Source organism: Gopherus evgoodei, chromosome 1 (assembly GCF_007399415.2).
Source record: "Gopherus evgoodei ecotype Sinaloan lineage chromosome 1, rGopEvg1_v1.p, whole genome shotgun sequence".
NCBI classification, from domain to species: Eukaryota; Metazoa; Chordata; order Testudines; family Testudinidae; genus Gopherus; species Gopherus evgoodei.
Window position 1 is genome coordinate 54,577,688 of NC_044322.1, and position 18,533 is coordinate 54,596,220.

The window sequence follows — 18,533 nt, forward strand, 5'->3', positions numbered from 1 at the left end:
ACCAGAGGTGCCTTCTCCGGCTTCAGCATCCAGGAACCTGCCTTGGGAGGGTATTGGCTCCAAGGTGATGAAAAGGTCCTTGCTTCCGGGGAGAACTGATTCACTGCTTGCCTGCTGCGCATTCTCTTCCTCCTCCTCCTCTTCCTCCTCCACAAAATCTTCCTCCTTGTTTTGTGAGACTCCCCCTTGCAGGTGTCCAAGGACAGCAGTGGGGTAGTGGTAGGGTCCCCCCCTAGAATGCCATGCAGCTGATCATAGAAGCGGCTTGTATGGGGCTCTGACCCAGAGCGATTGTTTGCCTCCTTTGTCTTTTGGTAGGCTTGCCTGAGCTCCTTTACTTTCACATGGTACTGCTGTGTGTCCCTGTTGTAGCCTCTCTCCATCATGGCCTGTGCGATTTTGGCATATATATTTAGCATTTCTTCTTTCTGATCGGAGTTCTGCCTGCACAGGTTCTTCTCCCCATACAGCAATCAGATCCAGTGTTTCCTGTTCGGTCTGTGCTGGAGCTTGTTTCCTATTCTGGGACTGCATGGTCACGTGTGCTGCTGAGCTTGCCACGCTGTCCAAACAGGAAATGAAATTCAAATTTCCCAGGGCTTTTCCTGTGTACCTGGCTAGTAGGGTGACCAGACAGCAAGTGTGGAAAAATCGGGATGGGAGTTGGGGGTAATAGGAGCCTGTATAAGAGAGACCCAAAAATCAGGACTGTTCCTATAAAATCAGGACATCTGGTCACCCTGCTGGCTAGTGCATCAGTGTTGAAAGTGCTGTCCAGAGCAGTCACATTGGAGCACTTTGGGATAGCTCCCAGGGGCCAGTTCTGTTGAATTGCATCTGTACTACCCCAAATTTGACCCAGCAAGGTCGATTTTAGTGCTACTCCCCTCACTGGGGAGGAGTACAGTAGTTAATTTTAAGAGCCATTTAGGTAGATAGAATGGTGTTGGTTGTGTAGATGTATTGCTTATAAAATTGACTTAACACGGCTAAATTTGACCTATCCTCGTAGTGTAGACCGGGGCTAATGGTAGTTAGGTTCTGGAATAGGCTTTCAGTGGAGGTTGTGGAATCCCTATCATAGGATATTTTTAAGAACAGGTTGGACGAATCCCTGTCAGAGGTGGTCTAGGCTTACTTGGTCCTGTCTCAGCACAGGGGACTGGACTAGATGATTCTATGATAATCTTATGTTTATATAGCATTTCTTATTCTGTATATACCACAAATGCTTCTACAAATGTAATGATATACAAACCACCTAGTAGGCTTACTTAACCTACCACTGAAATGCGGCTTTTTCTCTGTGGTGAAACTCAGCAAACATTCCATAGTGCACACCTCCATTGTATTTCAGTTTAGGACAGGAAGGAGCACCTTTTTCCATCTGAAACATCAATGGAAGTGATGTGGGAGGACATAATTATGCTAGACAGCGTTTCACTGGGACATAACAGTTAATGCCTCCACCCTTACAAAAAGAGCAATTGCATCTTTTACTATATGTTGTTGTTAGATTTGTTTTCAGTCTTATTCAAAAGATGGACCCTCCAGCAGCACAGTGCCCCATAACATGCTGGGGAGCTGCGTCAGAACTGACTTGGAGCTAAGAGTGCCACCTGCTGAATCACCAGTGCCTCTTCCTGCAGTTGCTTTTGGGTGTGGGTGAGCCCACATTTCACATCAGAAGCTGGCTTTAACCATGGTTTCAGCACCATCTCAACATGTGGTTCTAAAACCCTGGGGCCTAGGTGCCTCAGTGATGCTTTATTATTTTAAGCATAAATGTGTGTGCTGCTTTACAAGCAAGTAAACAAAGATCTTTCTGAGAACAAAGTAGTGCCTCCTGTGTGGATGCGTAAGGATGAGAGACAGTGCCAGGAGCAGGGTCATATATATATTTTAGTCCTTGTTCTCCTTTGAGTGCAGTGACTAAAGATTGTTGATGCTAGGTTCTTCCAAAGTGAGTCTCTCTCCCAACCCTGTCTCTGCCCTGGCCAGCTGAGCTTGGTGACTGTACACGGAAGCTGCACTCTTTTTAAAAGGGTGGTGTTGCACCTGCATTCCTCAGATCTCTAGTCTCAGTGCCTCTCAGACAGTAGCGTAGCTAGTGGAGTTCAGGGGAAGCAGCCGCTTCCCCTCAGCACGTTTTCAAAAAGTGGTACCTGCCGGGCCGGCGCTGGCGGCAGCACAGCCGGAGGAGCCTTCGGTGCGTGGGCTGGCATGGAAGCGGTGCCTGCCGGGCCAGATCTGGCAGCAGCACGGCCGGAGGAGCCATGGGGGGTGCGGCAGGCGCGGCCGGAGGAGCGAGGGGGCTGGCTCCTCGGCCATTGTGCCCCACACTCAGCGCGGCCCCAACATCGCTGCAGCCACCTTCTGCAGCAGCGGCTCAGGGCTTGGCAACCAAGTGCTCCCCGCCCCTTGCTAATGCGGCGGGGGGAGGCGAAAGGGCCCCTGCGCCTTTAAGGCCACCTGGCTGGTGAGTCCCGCGTGGCGCACACCGAGCGCCGGGAGCAGGCTGGGGACAGGCAGCAGCGCAGGGTGGAAGGTGAGCGGGGGGTCTCGTGCCTTGCATTGGGGGGTCTAGGCAGGGGGCTCCCTAGGCCCGCAGGGCAGGGGCGCAAGCTGTGCTGTCTGCACAGGGGGCCCTGGCGCGGTGCAGGAGCCTGGAGCCTGGGGTGGAGGGGCCGGGACCCCGCGAGTGGGGCCAGGCTGCACAACCCGGCGGGGGACACCTGCAGAGCACAGTGGGCAGGAGAGACTCTCCCGGGGATGGGGGGGTATCCGCACATCCAGGAAGCCCGCAGGAGTCCTGAGCCGGCCCCGGGGTTAATCTGGGGGGGAAATAGGAGGAGCCAAGGGGCCGTGGCCACGGGAGGAGCCAAGGGTGTGCCTTTTTTATGTTTGCTCCCCCTACACTTAAAACCTGGCTACGTCACTGCTCCCAGAGTTCCCAGTGGGGTGGTAAACCTCTGCACTGCCTCCACTATAAGGCTGTGGTTAACTACCATGACTGAGTCCTAAATTGAGACATGACAGGACATGGGAAGGCAGCACTAACATGTGGTGGACACAGAGAGAGGTTCTAAAATAAATCTGCTATGTGCACACAAGCTTTTTAAAAAATGTGAGGTGATAATGAACTTGACAAAACGCTGAGATACAGAATTCAGCCCCAAGCTACGCCCTGAACTGTTGATTTCAGCACATGTGTATATATCATCACTCATCATGCAAAGGCTCATCATAATGCTAAAACAGAGCAGAAATAAGATGAGGAAGGAATTTAAAACACAGCATTGGTAGCAATCATTAGTAAAACAATTTTCTTTCTATGGTCTTTAATGTACATTAGACATTAGCTATAGGGAAAAAGCATATGTAATTCCCTCTGGACATATGTGAAACAGCCAGAAGAATCACCAGTGTTAGAGAAAAATGAAGCTTTAAAATAACACACAGAATTGTGCACGCACACACATTCTCTTTCTATTTCCCCCACCTGTCCAAGAAGATCCTTCAAGTTAATTGCAGTTTGCTATATTTTCCCATAACTGATAATAGTTGATAGTATATGTTGTTTCAGTAGATTTTTATTATGTGAAGTTCTCCTTCCTGTCTTATACTGACATTGTCATAAAATTAAAATACACTTAGCTTGAGAAACACCTTTTATGTCTATTAGATTTTATTTCGCTCAGAATAAACTGAATTTTACACTGAAATATTGAGTAAAGAAAATATTTTTTTTCAAGCAGGAAACACCAGCCTATGGGTAGATCCCCTCTGCTCAAAGAGCTCTTGTGGTAGCATGTTGACTTTACTATCTTGTAACCATAAACCATTCACTGTAGATTTGTTGCATTTGTGACTTTAACCCTAGAAAATTCTGTTGGCAGAGTCATTACTTTGTCTTTTGCTTTACTCACATTCCTCTGACGTGGAGCTCAGTTTACAGAGGGAGGGTGTGTGTGGCGTATGTGAGAGAGGAAGCCGGGAAGGGAGGGAAGACGCACATACACAGAGCTAGTCTGACCAGAAACAGAACTGCCCCTGGCAGATTAGAGAGACAAATGAGGTTTGGAATCTGAGTCCAGGAAAAGGAGAGTGGAAATTTACAGCTGCTGTAAGTGAGTGTGTGTGTTTTAGTGATCATCTCTGTTAACATTTTTTCCAAAAGGTAACAGTTACTCTGTCTTCAGCAAGCAAGTTGAGACTGAATTCTGGAATTTGTTTTCTCTGCCACGTGTCAATAATAAGCAAGAACTTATATTAAATGGAAGATAAGTAAAGGGTCCTCCAACTTGCTGCTGGTTTGGGTCTGGCAGAGCGCTGTCTTCAGCACCTCATCATGCATCTGCTTTTTGTTGTTTAGACAAGCCTGGACATTTCTGTACACAGTGAGTATCAGCTAAGATTACCTAGTCTGAATTAAATAAAATTAGGTAATGAATTAAAACTTCCTTTTTTGGGTTATCAATAGCTTTTTAGTAATGAAATTCTCACTTACTTCTTGTTACCTTTTTGTAGCATTGTAAACTAATGTGGTGTTCGTGTTTTTGTATGTTAAAGCAGTCCTGAACAGTACTACTTCTGTTACATAAGGCATTGGCTCTGTTAGCAAATATTCTGTATCCATGGTATATCTTTGGAAATGGGTTTTATTTACAGTGTGGATTCCAAAAATAAAATAGCTGCAATATATCACTTCTCTTGCTTCTCTCTAATGAGGTACTTGCAGATGCAGCTTTGCTCTTGAGATACAGAGAAATGAGCATAGTCACTTAACGTAAGAAATTCAGAAACTATTGTTCGAATATATACTCAAATTTTATATACTTGAATTGTCACATGTAACTGCATATATCATTATAAATAAAGAGATGAAGGATGATCTAATAGGTCTCTTCCATCTCTAGCTTCTAGGTTTCTCTGAAGTAATGGGCCAGTCTGAAAGTCCTTTTTCAGGCAAAATGTTCATTTAAGTCTCTGGGGAGTTTTACCTGAGTAAGGGCTTTAGAACTTGGCCCATTTTTAGTGGTAATAAACCCATTGCAGTGCCAAATTATTTAATGCGTCACGGTGTCACAGGAAGTGATATGACTCTTTTCAAAGAAATGACCAAGTGAATGGAGGTGGTATGGATCACTTTCCAATAATGGCTAATATAAAGCAAAGAAGAATAAATACTTATATTAATGTTTGAACTGCTGGATCAAGGGTGTTATTGTTTTCCCACTTGGCTGCTGTCTCAATTTTTTTTTTTTTAATTTGGGTTCTGTTACCAGTTTCTCTTGCTTCCACAATTATTACTACTAATCTAAATGGAAATTAGGCCAAAATTCCCTTTGTATATAAGTAAATAATAACCTCTAAATAATGGCTTTAATCTCCCAAATATTAATTTAAGGGACCTGATCCTGCATGATTGGACACGTTGAATTTTGCTGTGAACTTCAATGGGCAGGATTGGGCTTTGCTTATGTTTCACAAACATCACTGTTGCCATGCTATAGGTAGAGATTCCAAAGACTCCTGAGTGTTACTTGCTGACAGCAGCAGAAGGGTATCTGTGAAACCTACTTGCAAGTTGCGTTTCTCATCACTTTCTAGGACTAGTCCCTAAAGAAGATAAAATACTACTGTTGTCAGTAACTACATTAGCTCAAATGGCAGAGGTCTATGTGGTGGGTCTAAAGATTCCAATCCTGCTGATGATCTATGTGAGTGTCAGGATAGTTCCATGTGATAGAATTTGTCTCTATTTTCTTTTTTAAAAGCCTAGGAAATTACAACCAAAAAAACTATATTAAAAGAGCATTGTTAAGGTTGCAAAGTCAAGCACTGAAAAGTTAGGAAATGCCAGAATGAAGGTACCTGTGCAAGCTTAATTCACTCTCCCTTCTGCTTTGTGTTTGCATTATGAGATAGACTATGTACTATTTTTTCCGCAGGACCCCTGATTCATTAAGTGAATGGGAATTATTCTATATTTCTTTTTTTATTCTCCTCATTGCTCACAGGCCTTATTTAATGCACACAATCAAAAGCCTACATTGAATACAAAATTATTAATTTCCTCCTGTGTCCTTTCTTTAGTGTTCCCACCATAGTATCTGGGTGCTTCACAAACATTAATGCATTTATCTTCAGAATATTCCTGTGAGATTAAACAGTATTATCTCCATTTTCCAGGTGGGGAATTGAGGCACAGAGAGATCAAGGTCAAAAGTGCCCAATAGTTCTAGGTGCCCTATTTGAGATGCCTGGAGATTGATTTTTTTTTTTTTTTTTTTAAAGAGTGCCATTGTGAGTGCTCAAGCACACCTGCATATCTGACCCCATGTATCTCACACTGAGTACCCAGAAAATTGGAACACGCAATTAATACGCAAATGTGAACATTTTGGTTTGTGGTTTGTCCAACATAATATAGGAACCCTGTGGCAGAGGCAGGATAGAATCTAGTTCTCTAGGGCATCATACAGCTGCTTTTAACTATGGGACAGTCCTTAGTTTTCCTGTAATCTCTTGCTTCATTCACCATGTAATTTACCAATTCTGCAACAAACGAGGTAGGGATCCAAATAACAGTCTCATTTCGTGCACACCCCTGATTCATCTCTAGAACACTGTCCATTCAGTGCCTTTTCCTGTGGAAAAATAGTATGTAATCATGTAATTAAAGAGTATAAATGTAACGCATATATATAAAAGGGATGAATTAACATTGCATGGGCAGCCTGAATTCTGGCATTTCCTAATCTAAGTGATTTATTGAGTTTATAACCTTAATTGTCCTTTTAACGTTTTTTTTTTTGGAGGGGGGATGCAATGATACATAATTAACCTGCAAAATGATAGTGAAAAATTTACCAGCCCCAGCACACAATCTACACACCATCAATGCTTTTTAACACAGTGATGGGGTGGGAGGAAATGAAGATATTTTATTTACCTATTAAAAAATAACTCATCCCAGGGTAAATGTTGTGATTCTGGTACACAGGGAGATACTGTATACCTAAAAGGATAAGAAAACATACAAAGTTTTCTTGCCTGAATTTGTGTAAAATGTTATACAATCATTCACTTTCAGTACCAAACTGCTTTATCTCAAGTAACATGTAAGAAGAATGGGCTGAATGAATCGCATGCTGTCATTCTTGTGTTTTTGGGAAGGAGGAGGAAATATTTGTTACTGAACTGCTTAACTGAGGGCTGGTCTACACTACGGGGGAAAATCAATCTTAGATACGCAACCTGAAGTCGAAGTATCTAAGATCGAATTACTCACCGTCCTCACAGAACGGGATCGATGTCCACGGCTCCCCCTGTTGATTCCGCAACTCCGTTCGGGTTGGTGGAGTTACGGAATCAATATAAGCGCGTTCAGGGATCGATATATCGTGTCTAGATGAGACGCGATATATATCGTGTCTAGATGAGACGCGATATATTGATCCCCGAGCAATCGATTGCTACCCGCCGATACGGTGGGTAGTGAAGACGTACGCTGAGTTACTGTATAATGATGGGATCTGCTGATGACTGAAGTAATATTGCTGTCTGCATGCCTCCTTTGTTTGCAGTGTTATTGTAGCCATATTGGTCCCAGGGTATTAGAGAGACTAGGTATGTGAGGTAATAACTTTTATTGGACCAACTTCTATTTATGAAAGAGTCAAGCTTTCAAGATAAACAGAGCTCTTCTTCAGGCTTGTCACTTTCACCAATAGTGAAGTTAGTCCACTAAAAGATATTACCTCACCCACATTTTTCCTCCCTCCTTTATTGTGTTTATAAGTTTTGATATACTGGGGTCTTTTAAGGAAGACTGTGATCAAGAAATAAAGGAGAGCTCAGGGAGGGAGCCTATAAAGTGTATGAAAAGAAATCTGATTAGTGTGACTAGAACTGTTTAATACAAATATAAATTTAAACATTTCCATATGTCACGCTGGTGAACATGTAAGCTGGCTGAACAGGTTTCTGTATCTGCCAAATTAGTCACTGGAAGCTCATCTGGGCTGAAAGCATTTGTTTTGGCCCATTATAATAGTATCTTCAAGCAAGAGCTGAAAAAGAGTGGTGGCGTATCAGTGTTCTTTCTTTACCTCACTTTAGCATTCCCACCTGACAAGCTAACTCCAAGCTTCCCATTGAAGCTGTTGGGCTTTGTTATTTGGTGGATGTGGGTTAGTTGGTTTTTATTAAATGCTATTTTAGATTAATTGGATTAGCAATGGCCCATCATCATCTTTTCCGAGCTCTAGGAACATAAACTCAGATCTGTGTAAATAGTCAGTCAGATCTTCTTCCCTTGCCCCCCCCCTTCAGATTCACATGAAAATCAGTCTGTTAAACTTTATCCCACAGATTTCCTGAGACGAAAAACAGATTTCACCATGTTGCATATTCCCAAAATTACCAGAGATCTAGTTGTCTATGTCTCAGAATCCTGGATGGGGCTGGGGAGGAAGAGGGGAAGAGGAACCTTTAGTTTAGGCTCTTGTTCCTATTGATTGGCATTCTATACCACCCCCAAGTCTTGGTTGATAAATGTTTGCTGATAGGCCTGTGGTAATCTGCAAAACTAATAGATTTGGTTTTGTGATTAATAAAGCACAGAATTGGAAGCCAAGAAATCTTGGTTTTATTCCTGACTTTCCCATTAGATTCTTATGTGACCTTTGACAAGTCATTTAATCTTTCTGTGCCTCAGTTCCCGCATTGTAAAAGTGGAGATCGTTGTACTTACGTGCCTTACTAGTATGATGTCAGGCTTCATTAATGTTTGTAAAAGTCTTTGAGCTCGCGGGGAAGGCATGCACTGTGAGTGCATATCACTTTGCAATCTCAGCCATTCCTTTGACTATTCCTAGTACCTGCACACTGCTGATCTTATTAGTCTCTGGACTTCATGAATGCTTTAGCTTGAGTATTAAGTTTTTGTCTTTTGTGTGTGTGTATGATCTTGAGGATGTCAAGGGAATGACAAAATAACCTGGTGAAATATAAGAGAGCAGAAGAATTTCTCACCAAGAATGAAACACACCTGCCCTGCCCACGCCTACTGCCTGTCATAAGGAAGCTTTTCTTTCTAATTTTAACAGGTCCAGCCAAACATCTAGAAAAGGTTGCTTTAAAAACTGCTTTTCACTATTTTTGCCACTTTCCCCCCTAAAATAAAACAAAAGTAAGCATGTTCTTTCACCAAACCCTAGCTGAACACTGCCAGAACTGACACTTGTCACTGAAATATTTTTGTGAATTTATTTCTAGCTGTGGAGACTGAGATGTTCTGTTTATCTACAGGTTACAGCCTCAGGAAGTGGAAGTACATTATTTCCCATGCAGCCCTGCAATGTCTCTCATTCCTATACTGGAGAAACCACCTCCAAGGCTGAAAGTTATTTGGTTTAAAGATCTGTTTTTCCCCCGATCTCATAAACTGCTAGTAAGTCTATGAGACTTACTGATAAATTAGTGACAGCTGTAGTGGTGCTGTTTACGAAGTTGACCCCTCCTCATAAGGAACTTGCGGGAGACCACCAAACCATGGTCATCAAAGAGCCCTCAGATAGTGGTAGTTTTCAGTCATCACCAGCCTGTTCTACATTCAAAGTTTTTGCCACAATTTGCTTCCTTTATCTTGTGTGATTGAGAATAGTATGTGTCCAAAGAAAATCACTGAATAGTGGAGGCAAAGGAGACCATAGGTCTGACATGGACATGTCTCCCAAAAAGACTGGTATTGGGAACAAATGGTACCAGGAAAGAGAGAGTCCAACAGAGATTTTAAAATGTGTAATTTGCACTCTACCCATGGCTTGCTTTTTGTGTGGAGGATGTAGTAGGTGAAGGCAGGAGCAGAGAAGAGAATGAATTTGTTGCCCTGCTACAGTCAACGATAGAGAGTGAAGTGAAGAGTAATGGCACTCCCCTTGTCCCTGGGAAGTTTCTTTGTGCCATTAAGATGCTGTAGCGGTAAGCTTGTGTGTAATAGCACTACAAAGAAATTTCCTAAGGTTTCCCATCTACTCTGGAAGTGCTAGTGTCTCACGTCCTTCAGTTTTTACAAGTAGCCCTGAATTAAAGACAGACCCTCATCAAAGGTGTAGTTGATGCAGAAAAAATTGGGTTCCAAATTTTCAAAAGTGCCACTTGTGAAGGGTTGGATCATAGAAACCCCCTTGGGACTGCCACTTGATGTGCTGGGACTACTTCTGAGCCTGTTTTCCCTGCCAGCTTGGGACTCCAGTTTGAGCCTGACGCTTGCCTGCTGCAAACACAGATCCAAGTCTGAACCACGTCCCCCACGAGCTGCAGGCTTAACTGAAAACAGCTTAAGAAGTGCTCCTGTCTCCAGCACTCAGATGCGCAGCTCCCAGTGGGGTCCAAACCCCAAATAAATCAATTTTACCCTATATAAAGCTTATATTGGGTAAACTCATAAATTGTTTGCCCTCTGTAACACTGATGGAGAGAGATGCACAGCTGTTTGCTTCCCCCTGCCCCCCGGGTATTAATACATAGTCTGGGTTCATTAATAAGTAAAAAGTGATTTTATTAAATATAAAAAGTAGGATTTAAGTGGTTCCAAGTAATAACAGATGGGACAAAGTAAATTACCAAGCAAAATAAAACATGCAAGCCTAAGCCTAATACAGTAAAAACCAAATGCAGGTAAATCTCACCCTCAGAGATGTTCCCATAAGCCTCTTTTACAGGCTAGACTTCTTCCTACTCTGGGTCCAGCAATCACTCACACCCCTGTAGTTACTATCCTTTGTTTCAGTTTCTTTCAGCCTCTCCACCCCAAGGATATGCCTATCTTTTGTGCCAGCTGAAGACAAAATGGAGGGGGTTCAATAGACTTTCTCTTGTGGGTGGAAACCCCTTCTCGTACCCTATACAGAATCCAGCCGCAAGATGGAGTTTTGGAGTCATATGGGCAAATCACACGTCCATGCATGACTCAAAACTTTACAGGCCGACGCCACATTCCCAGGAAAGCTCAGATGTGGACTGATGTCTCTCAAAGTTCATTGTCAGCTTAATTGTTTCTTGATTGGCACTTACAGAGAACAGTCTTTTCTCAAGAAGCTGATCAAATGCTTCACTGAGGCTACTTAAAATCAAACAAGTACATAGCCAATATTCGTAACTTCAAATAAAAAAAAGATACATGCATACTAATAGGATGAATATATTCAGTAGATCATAACCTTTGCAGAGATATGTTACATGGCATATCTAGCATAAAACATACTCCAGTTATGTCATATTTACGCTCATAAGCATATTTCTATAAAGCATTATGGGGTGCAACGTCACACCAGTACTTTGGGATACCTCAGATTAGGCATTTGAAAATCAAGGTAACCAAAATACCTCCTATTGTTATAAATATTGGCTTTTACTTTTAGAATTCAATGGACTCCGTCTAGGATGGGAAAAAAAGTTTATCTGTCCAGTGATACAAAATCCTGTTGGAATTGTAGTGAAAATAGTGACTATGTAGTACAGAGGCTATGTTCAGAAGATGTATATAGGTTAATTCCTTTTGGGAAAAGGTAGATAATAAGCCTTGTGATCCTTGAAGCTAACATATTAAAAAATTATTACTTCTTCCTCTTACTCCCCCCAAAAAGAGGAAACCTGCTACCCAAGTGGTTCATTTATTTAAAAATTGGAATAATCAAAGTTGCCCTGACCCGCCTGAATGTGATGTTTTGTTTTTTAAAATATCCTTTCTTAGTTTTTTTTAAATAGAATTCAAACCCAACTCCCACCCCTCATGTCGTGTCTTCAGAGGTTAGAGGAAGCCTGCAGGTCCTGACCCTTTTCTATTTCCAGTGTTTTAATTTTTAAAAATGTTCTTTTCCCTGTAATATTGAGTCATTAACCATGTGGTTGTGGAGTCGCAAGTGCTTATTAGCATCATGCAGGCAGACACGTTATTGCATTACCCTTTAAGTTTAGCAAAATTGTGGGGATGATGCAAGTCAGCCAGCGAGAGGCCCCTTCTTTCCTGGTATGTGAATATCGCTGAACATTCCTGGATGAGTTAGTCAGTATACCCCCATCTTCAGTGTAGTGTATTGGCAAATTGAGAGATCTGACTCTGCTCTGTGCTAGTCAGAGGGTGTTGCCAAAAACTATGGCCTGAGTTCCATGGGAGCACGCTGAGCACTGTTTTTGGCTTCCTAGTTGAGATCTGAGCCAAGTATTCAGGCTTACACAGCCAAAACCGCAGAAATAAAAATGTAGTTTGAACAATGCCCTAAGGAGCTTGAATATTGAAGAGACACAGTGACTTGAATTTCCAGAATTTGAATGTGAAAATATTTCTGTAGAACCAGCCTAGCAACAAATCATTAATGGAAAACTATATACAAATTAATTTACTTTTGATACTATTTCCTACTCTAGGAACTTTTAACTGAAATATTACACTCTTCAAATAATCTTTCCTTACGTCACAGATAAATTACACAACTTCTCTCTAAGTGCTTTAAGATGTTTCACTTAAAAGCTTTGTAGCATAGGATCTGTCTTATTTTATAAAACATCACATACGTTTTCAAATAATTATCTCAAATACCCATAAGGGTGTTTAAGTAAAAACTATAGCTATTATTTTTATTAATCATATAAGATATGTAATAATTAGTATCATATGTGTACATGGAGGAAAAGTGTATTCTATAAGACCGTTAGATTTTGAGGTAAGTGTGAGTGTTAGAGAGAGTATTTTACATATGTATATTTTAATCTGTTTTCGTTCCTCCCCTCTTAATTTCTGTTATAACATTTCTTATTTGTATGAGACCATAGCATATATGAAAATTGGAGTGATTTCCCCCCCGCCCCCCAGTCTAATTTACTTCTTACCAGTGTGTTTTTACTGTTTGCATGTTCTTCAGCTTGGTGACCTATCCTGCAAAGTGCTATGCACCCACTTTAAAGTGACATGGGCCTGATCCAAAGTCCATACAAGTCAATGTGAGTCTTTCCATTGACTTCATTAGACTTTGTATTGGCCCCTAAGAGTCTTCAACTCCCATTAAAGCCAATGGGAGTTGAGGACATGCGGCACCTTCCAGGCTCAGGTCCTGCTGACACATTAAAACTAAACTGGTCGCTTTCTCTTTCTGGTTCTCATGCACTAGTACACTGATTGGTATTTGGGTTTCCAACAGAATAGGGAGGAATGTCTAAGTAAAGTGTTTTTGTTTAAATGTTTTAATTTAATGTAAGCATTTGTATTTATATTAGGCCTCATTTTATATTCCTTTCTCATCTAAACTCCCCCAGACTTAAATGAGTCAGAAGTGAGTCACAAGGAATGCAGGCCCCTCAAGGTTTGGCAAGCTCCCTTTTTGGGGAGGCTTAAATTATTCAGTATTGACATCCTCTTAACTAAAAAGGTAAATAGAGAGAAATGAAATAAAATTTAAGCAATGACTGAAAAGTTGAGGCCCAATCCTGCAATGATCTAAGCAACAGATATATTTGTCTGCTGGTTCTTTTTTTTTTTTTTAAATGGAGATATACCTGTCTCCTAGAACTGGAAGGGACTTTGAAAGGTTATCGAGTCCAATACCCTGCCTTTGCAGCAGGACGAAGTACTGTCCCTGACAGATTTTTGCCCCAGAAATGGCCCCCTCAAGGATTGAACTCTCAATCCTGGGTTTAGCTGGCCAATGTTCCTTGGAGCTACTGGTTTTCCAATCAAAACTTAAAAGGCCTGTAGACCAGTTGAAGGATCTAGTGGAGTTTACTGGAATTTTCAGTAGACGTGAGCAACTGGAGCTCAAAGTGCTCTTAGTCTGAGCTTGCAGTATAATTTATACATAAAGCATGCTGTATTTGACTCATAGCTGCAAACAAAACCTTAAAAGCTAATTTTTGCTTTTTGTTTTTTGTCCTTTTTGATTTAAAGCAATCCTCAGCTATAGCAGAAGAAGAAATTCAGGTGAAGAAAATCATGCCTTTGTTCAGTAAATCGCACAAAAATCCTGCTGAGATTGTAAAAACTCTGAAAGAAAGCATGGCCATATTGGAAAAGCAAGATAAAAAAACAGACAAGGTATGAGATCCTGTTTTTAAAAGACTAGTGATAAGGCATTTATTTGTACTCGGGGGAACAACAGTTTGAAGAAATTGAAATTACTCTGTTCACCAAACCTGTGATCTTGCAAGCACTTATGCATGCGAGTTACTTTATGTATAATGAGCAGTCAATGAGACTACTCATCTGAGTAAAGTTAACCAGAATTGGGTAACAAAAAAATTAATATTCCTGTATCCAACAGGCTAATCCAAAAAATAAGTGGTTTGTATTTTTTTTTCAGTTACTCAAGCATGTAACAAAATAAGATGAGACCATTTTAAAAGTACCCTAGGCTAGGGTTTACTGTTTTTGTAGGCTGAAAAACTACAAGTGTGTGTATGTGTACGCGCGCGCATGCAACAACATTATATAAAAATACAGCAATGTTCATTGTACTATATACACCCTAAATATAATTATGTATCTGTCACCGTATTAGAGTGGGTGGTTGTGTGTGCACTTATGTATTATCACAGACCTGTTTAAGTCCATTTAATTGTACCAGAGACTTTCAGATTCTCTGAAAGAATTGTCATGGGTACAATCCAATAGTAGAAATGTGGATGAGACTAAAAATAAAATTAAAATAGAAATAATTGTTAGGTAATATTAAAACACTTACGCAATTCTGTCATTTGACTGCAAATGTTATTGTGCTTTTCCTCAATACGATTACATATTAGAAGTGAACCAAAAATAAAAAGGTAAGCACCTTTTCCTTCGCAGTGGAATCCTCTTGGTACTTTGGGTTCACAGACAATACCTCCGAATGTGTTATTTCTGTAACATGGATCTCAATGAAACTTCCGGTATTTGATGTCTCACTTTTTGGGATACCTTCAGTTAATTGTGAAGGATCAAAATAATTTCAGGGAGGGGAAAGAAAGAAAAAGAATATATAGAAGATTAATTTTGTGCTAAATGTGTCCCCATAGCCTAATTAATGGGGACATTCAATGTAGAAATCTGAGTTTAAATAAATTTTTGTTTTTGCTTTGCAGTTCAACTTTAAAATCACTAGTTGAGCTATGCTTTTGGGGTGGGGCGGGGCGTACCCTGGAGATGGAGAATTAAAAGGAATTCTGACATTTTATGAGAACTTTGGCAGTTTTTCGACTTTCTAAAAAGTCTGAACTGTTGGTATACTTTTTTTCTCACAAGATAAAAGGGTTATAGATGTGGAAAATTTCATCCAGTTTGTCAGTATGGAAATAATTTACAAATTTGAAAATTACATTTTAACTGAATATTAAATCATTTAGCTATTTGATATTAAATATCTGTGACCCCAATCCTGCAGATTTACTCACATGTCTAGTTCCAGTTAAACCACTCTACAAGAGAAAGTAGTTTGTTCCTAGTTCTGTTCTTTCAGGCACAATTCAAGAAGGCATCACTATTCAGGACAGTACTTAAGCACATGACTAAGTGCTTTGTTGAACTGGGGTCTAACTCTCTGATCTGGATTGCCGAGCAGGCTGAGTCCTTATCCCCTTGGGGTCAGAGGAAAATACCTCATGTCACACAATAGATGTCCCCTTCATTCAAGAGTTGTACTGAACTGCTCTGAAGAGAGTCACACCCAGTAAGGAAAATGTTCTGAATATTTGATGTTGGGGGAGTAAATCATAGTGGGGAGATTCTTAGGGCTAAAACAAAGCTGTATCGGAAATCTGGAGGAAAAAAGTCTCTCTTAAAAACTAATATTTAAAAAAAAAAACCAAACCCTGATGTCTGCTACTGCACATTCAAAACTTTGGGGTCCTCGTTGATCTGCATTTATTCAGTATCTTTGCCATTCATGTGTTTTTGAGCATTCATGGGATGGGTGGAGGGTGATCTGTGTGCAACTTTCAGCTATTCTGCTGGGCTGAGAAAGTTTGAAAACTAATTATTACTCTAGTGAGAAATTCAGTGCAAAAACACCACATCTTTCACTTTCATGAGGCTAATTAAAACATTGTCTTGTCTAACTTTCACATTCAATACCCATTTTTCATGTGGCTAAAAGCCTTTTCTTGGCTAAACATACAGTATTCCTTGCTAGCAAAGTAGATTCCAGCTAGTATTAACTTCAAAGTCAAAAGCCCTAAAGGTTTATCCTGCAGTTATTTACACGGCTGTAACTGTAGTGTGGATATGTAGTTGGAAATGCATGTTTGGGACAGTTGAAAGTGGCTGATATAGCACCAGTGCCTAGAGCAGGGGTGGGGAACCTTCTTTCTATTGGGGGCCGCTGACCCACAGAAAGTCAGTCACAGGCCACACACAGCACCGGGGGGGTAGGGGATGCAGAGGCTCGGGGCTTCCCCTAGGCTCCGGTGTGAGGCCAGAAATGAGGGGTTCAGGGAGCGGGGTTGGGGTGGGGGTGCCGGGGGGGTTCAGACCTTGGGCAGAAGGTTCGGGGTGGTGGTGCAGGCTCTGGGAGGGTGTTGAGATGCAGGAGGTTGCTCAGGACTGGAGCAGGAGATTGTGTTGTGGGAGAGGGTGGGGGGTGTGGGCTCAGGTCGGGCACTGCTTACCTCAGGTGGCTCCTGGTCAGCAGCAGAGCTAAGGCAAGCTCTTGCCCTGGCTGCGGTTCCTGGCCAATGGGAGCTATGGGGGCCGCGCCTGAGGGTGGGGTTAGGCATACGCAGACTCAGAGCTTTCTTGATCACCCCTGCGCCTAGAGTCACCTGGATGAAATTAAGCAGGGGGCTGGATCCCCTGGCCTAGAGGCTACCAACCCAGAGAAGAATTTCTTTTCCAGCTCTGTAGCAGTTCTGAAAGATACAAAACTACAAGGAAGTGGTGTTAAGCAACCCTGAAATGATATGAAGTCAGATGGAAGAGAATTTGAAAAACGTGAAATTTTATTAGCACACTTGAAGTGCATGATCTGTATTGCATGCTATTGTTAAATAATGCAAAAATTATTAGTACTACTACAGAGCAAACTGTGCCCCTGATTTAACTCCAGCATTGGCACTCCGCATTAACCAGGAGTGATAAGCATGGAGTCAAACAAATAATTAAGAATTGTACTTGATGTAATTATACATCAGGTAAAATTGGACTAGCTTATTTTTCAAGATGCCTGTGCATGGATATATCAGATATAGTTTGGAGTTGTGTAGACTTGGCACTTAACCTTGTGGTTTTTTGGTTTGGGCTTGGTGTTCTTGTTTTTGTTTTTGTTTTTTGGTATGATTCACACCACTTCAGTTTTGCCTTGAATTTCAATGCAAAATTAATTGGAAACTGCCAGTTTTTGCCTGGGTTAGGGGTAAAACCCAACCAGTCTAGAGCCTCCTGCAAAGCATTTGCCTGGACCACCTCGCTGGAAGACCCAAAATCCCTGCATGCCCTTATATTCCCACCCCACTCTCCTCCACCTACCACAAGTTCCTGTGCCAAGCCAGACAGGTAGGGTGAGTTCAGTCCCATAGTGGTGATACCATATGTCTTTGGAAGAAGTTAGAGGAATAGTGGGTGGGAGGTTTGTTAAACAAAATAAACAAGAGCTTCTCAATCCAGCCCACAATAGAAAGGGTAACATCCTGACTCCCTAAAGGCCTCAAGATCACAACCACAAAGCACTGTCCAGAGGACGTATTGCATGCCATACAGCACTGAAGCATGAACAATAAACATCCCACCTGTATTTTTCACCTATCCTTGGTGGGGTTGGGCTTTGATGACTCAGGCTCCCTGCAGCTACAGGTTTGGCAACATTTCTGAACCAGACCTGCAAGGAAATCCATCAAGTTTTACAAGATTTTGGATGAAAATTATAAACTGATCATTAATAATTTGAAAGTTGCCCCAAGTTCCTTCTGCGTTTGGCTTGAGTGTACAAAGCTGACCAAAGTTTTAGATTTGTAAAGGAATCTGAAATCAGGCAAGTTGTAAATAAGTACTTTTATTATGAATAATTATGGTTCTGCCAGCCAGCAAGACAAACTTGAGGTTATAGTAAACTCACCCTTTTTGTTTTCCCCTCAGGGATCCATTCACTGTTCAAAAACACTGTATCAACTAGGTAAAAATTCATTTGAAACTTTTTTTTTTTCTCTGTCCTTCCCCTTTACATTTAAACTTACTTAATTAGGCAAATTCATGTAGGTAGGTCAGTGTGGCATGTCTTCACATTTCACTTCCGTGTGCTGTAGTAGAGGTTCACAACTGTTCATAAGAATCTGGAGTGCTGTATTTTTAGCAGCATTTCTTGTAGTCATAAAGATTTTTCCTGATCAGGCATTTATATTTAGAAACCAAAACCCAGTTCTGCTGTGATGGGGTTTACGAATCCTACACTAGACTTAGGCAGGGGAAGAGGATCGGGGCAGTACTGGGTTTAATTCCTTGGCCACTGCCAAGCATGATGCTGGGGCAAAGATCAATATAAAGGAAGCTCAGTTCAGCAACTCTA

At 41.4% G+C, this 18,533-nt stretch overlaps 1 protein-coding gene across 3 annotated transcripts in view; it reads left to right on the top strand.

Moving 5' to 3' along the window:
* Positions 1-18,533, top strand: part of CAB39L (calcium binding protein 39 like) — a 113,615-nt gene that overhangs the window by 40,653 nt on the left and 54,429 nt on the right. Inside the window, exons 1-3 of one of the 3 annotated variants that reach the window (XM_030564815.1) lie at positions 3,992-4,078; positions 4,181-4,400; positions 13,952-14,098. In XM_030564815.1, coding sequence (XP_030420675.1) covers positions 13,997-14,098 — 102 coding nt within the window. In that variant the 5' untranslated portion in view covers positions 3,992-4,078; positions 4,181-4,400; positions 13,952-13,996. Of the gene's footprint in view, positions 1-3,981; positions 4,127-4,180; positions 4,401-13,951; positions 14,099-18,533 lie in introns of those variants that run through there. The other 2 variants (XM_030564806.1, XM_030564821.1) reach the window with 2 other exon arrangements.